Below are 1,485 nucleotides of genomic sequence, written 5' to 3'. Positions count from 1 at the left end.
TGGAGATCCTCCCCAGAGGTAAAGAAGACTTTTTCCATCCCAGAATTCACCGCAGCTCTGAGAGACAGAGAGCAAACACATCAACACACACACACACACACACACTCAACCTGCTCATGCTGGCCTTCCATACCTATTGTTAACACTATGAAGACGATTATCGCCACACCCACTATCATTGCCAGAATGCTCAGCAGCATTGATCGACGCCCATACTTCCTCGCCCCTTCGACGTCTCCGGTGTGGAGAACTGTCCTCGACTAGCGGGAAAAGGGAAAGATACGAGGCAGTCATAATTTAAATGCACCCCGCCCAAACCACCTGTGGTGCGTGGAGACGAATAGCAGTGACACGTTTAATAAACAGGTGGAAATAAATGCCGCACTCACCACGTTTGCGTACCACAGGGCGGATATGTTGATCGGCCAAGCGGGACAGAAGCAGGACAGCAGGGCGAGCCAGAGGTAAAAGGAGGGCGCGGAGCCGGGCGGCACCGGGGAGGACAGCTGGCCCATACTCATCCGAGAGCTGGATCTGGGTGGGGCCGTCAGGTGTCCAACGGAGCCTGATTTCACCTGGGATCTGTGCCCATCCTGGTCCGCGTCCAGAGACCGGACGCTCCCTCTGATGTTCAGGGAGAAGGAGTCCGATGATTTGATGTTGGTCTCGCCGGTTGGCTCGGTGGTGGCGGTGCTCAGCAGCTTCTCCGTGTCCTGGAAGTTAGCCGGGTTGGAAACTTCTCTCTCACCGAGGGCGCTTTTCCCAAAGGCGGCATCAGTGTTGATAGCCATCACGGAAAGATGAGAATGATCTCCAAGTCGGTTCAGCTGTCCTGCCGTGCTGCTGTCCCTCCTGTCGGTGCTGAAGAATCTTCCCTCAGATGTTTACCTTTGGGGGTCATCAGATTAAATAATAAAAGTTCAGAGAGAACAGTCCAGGCGGCCTATTTAATTAAGGATCCAGATGTCTTACTGATGAACGAGACGTTATTGATGTCTGAGTCTTTCTCACGATCAGCTGCCGGTCGGTGACGCACGCCTCGCTTTTTTACCCCCCACCCCTCTCTGTGTCATGTAGGGAGGAATTACCGCATCCCTCCTCATCATAGTGCATCTCCCTGCACCGGAGCCCTATTAAGCTCCGGGCGAGCCAGTGACAGGCAAAAAACAACTATTAAGCCGCTTTTGAAGTGAACACCCGCGGTGCGTAAAAGCTTTCCATTTACGCGCGGGGGCATCAGCTACATCAGCATTTAAGGCACGGAAATGAGGGATTTTTTAATGGAGATGGGGAGGAAAGCGAATCAGAATAAGAAGCCTTTAAACACATCCACCACCTGCTGACTTAGAAACTCCTCTAAAGTTTTACTGGGGTAATTAGGCGGAGACTGTTGGAGGAGCATTCGAAGTCCGACCATTTGATCACCTCAACGTGGTTCTATTAGTCCAAATTTCTGATTTTCTGAACACATTTAAGAAAGTAATA

At 51.6% G+C, this 1,485-nt stretch overlaps 1 protein-coding gene across 1 annotated transcript in view; it reads right to left on the bottom strand.

Annotated features, from left to right (window-relative positions):
- LOC107386898 (trafficking regulator of GLUT4 1) overlaps positions 1–1,036 on the bottom strand; it is a 1,704-nt gene extending 668 nt beyond the window's left edge. Inside the window, exons 1-4 of the mRNA XM_054730787.2 lie at positions 973–1,036; positions 390–888; positions 134–260; positions 1–57 (exon numbers count right to left, since the gene is read on the bottom strand). The exon at positions 1–57 is cut by the window's left edge and continues 668 nt beyond it. Coding sequence (XP_054586762.2) covers positions 47–57; positions 134–260; positions 390–791 — 540 coding nt within the window. The 5' untranslated portion in view covers positions 792–888; positions 973–1,036 and the 3' untranslated portion in view covers positions 1–46. The remainder of the gene's footprint in view (positions 58–133; positions 261–389; positions 889–972) is intronic.
- Between the last annotated feature and the right edge of the window lie 449 nt (positions 1,037–1,485).

This window comes from Nothobranchius furzeri, chromosome 10 (genome assembly GCF_043380555.1).
Source record: "Nothobranchius furzeri strain GRZ-AD chromosome 10, NfurGRZ-RIMD1, whole genome shotgun sequence".
Lineage (NCBI taxonomy): Eukaryota > Metazoa > Chordata > Actinopteri > Cyprinodontiformes > Nothobranchiidae > Nothobranchius > Nothobranchius furzeri.
Note: the sequence above shows the minus strand (reverse complement) of the source record. Positions and strands in the feature narration are given on the sequence as shown.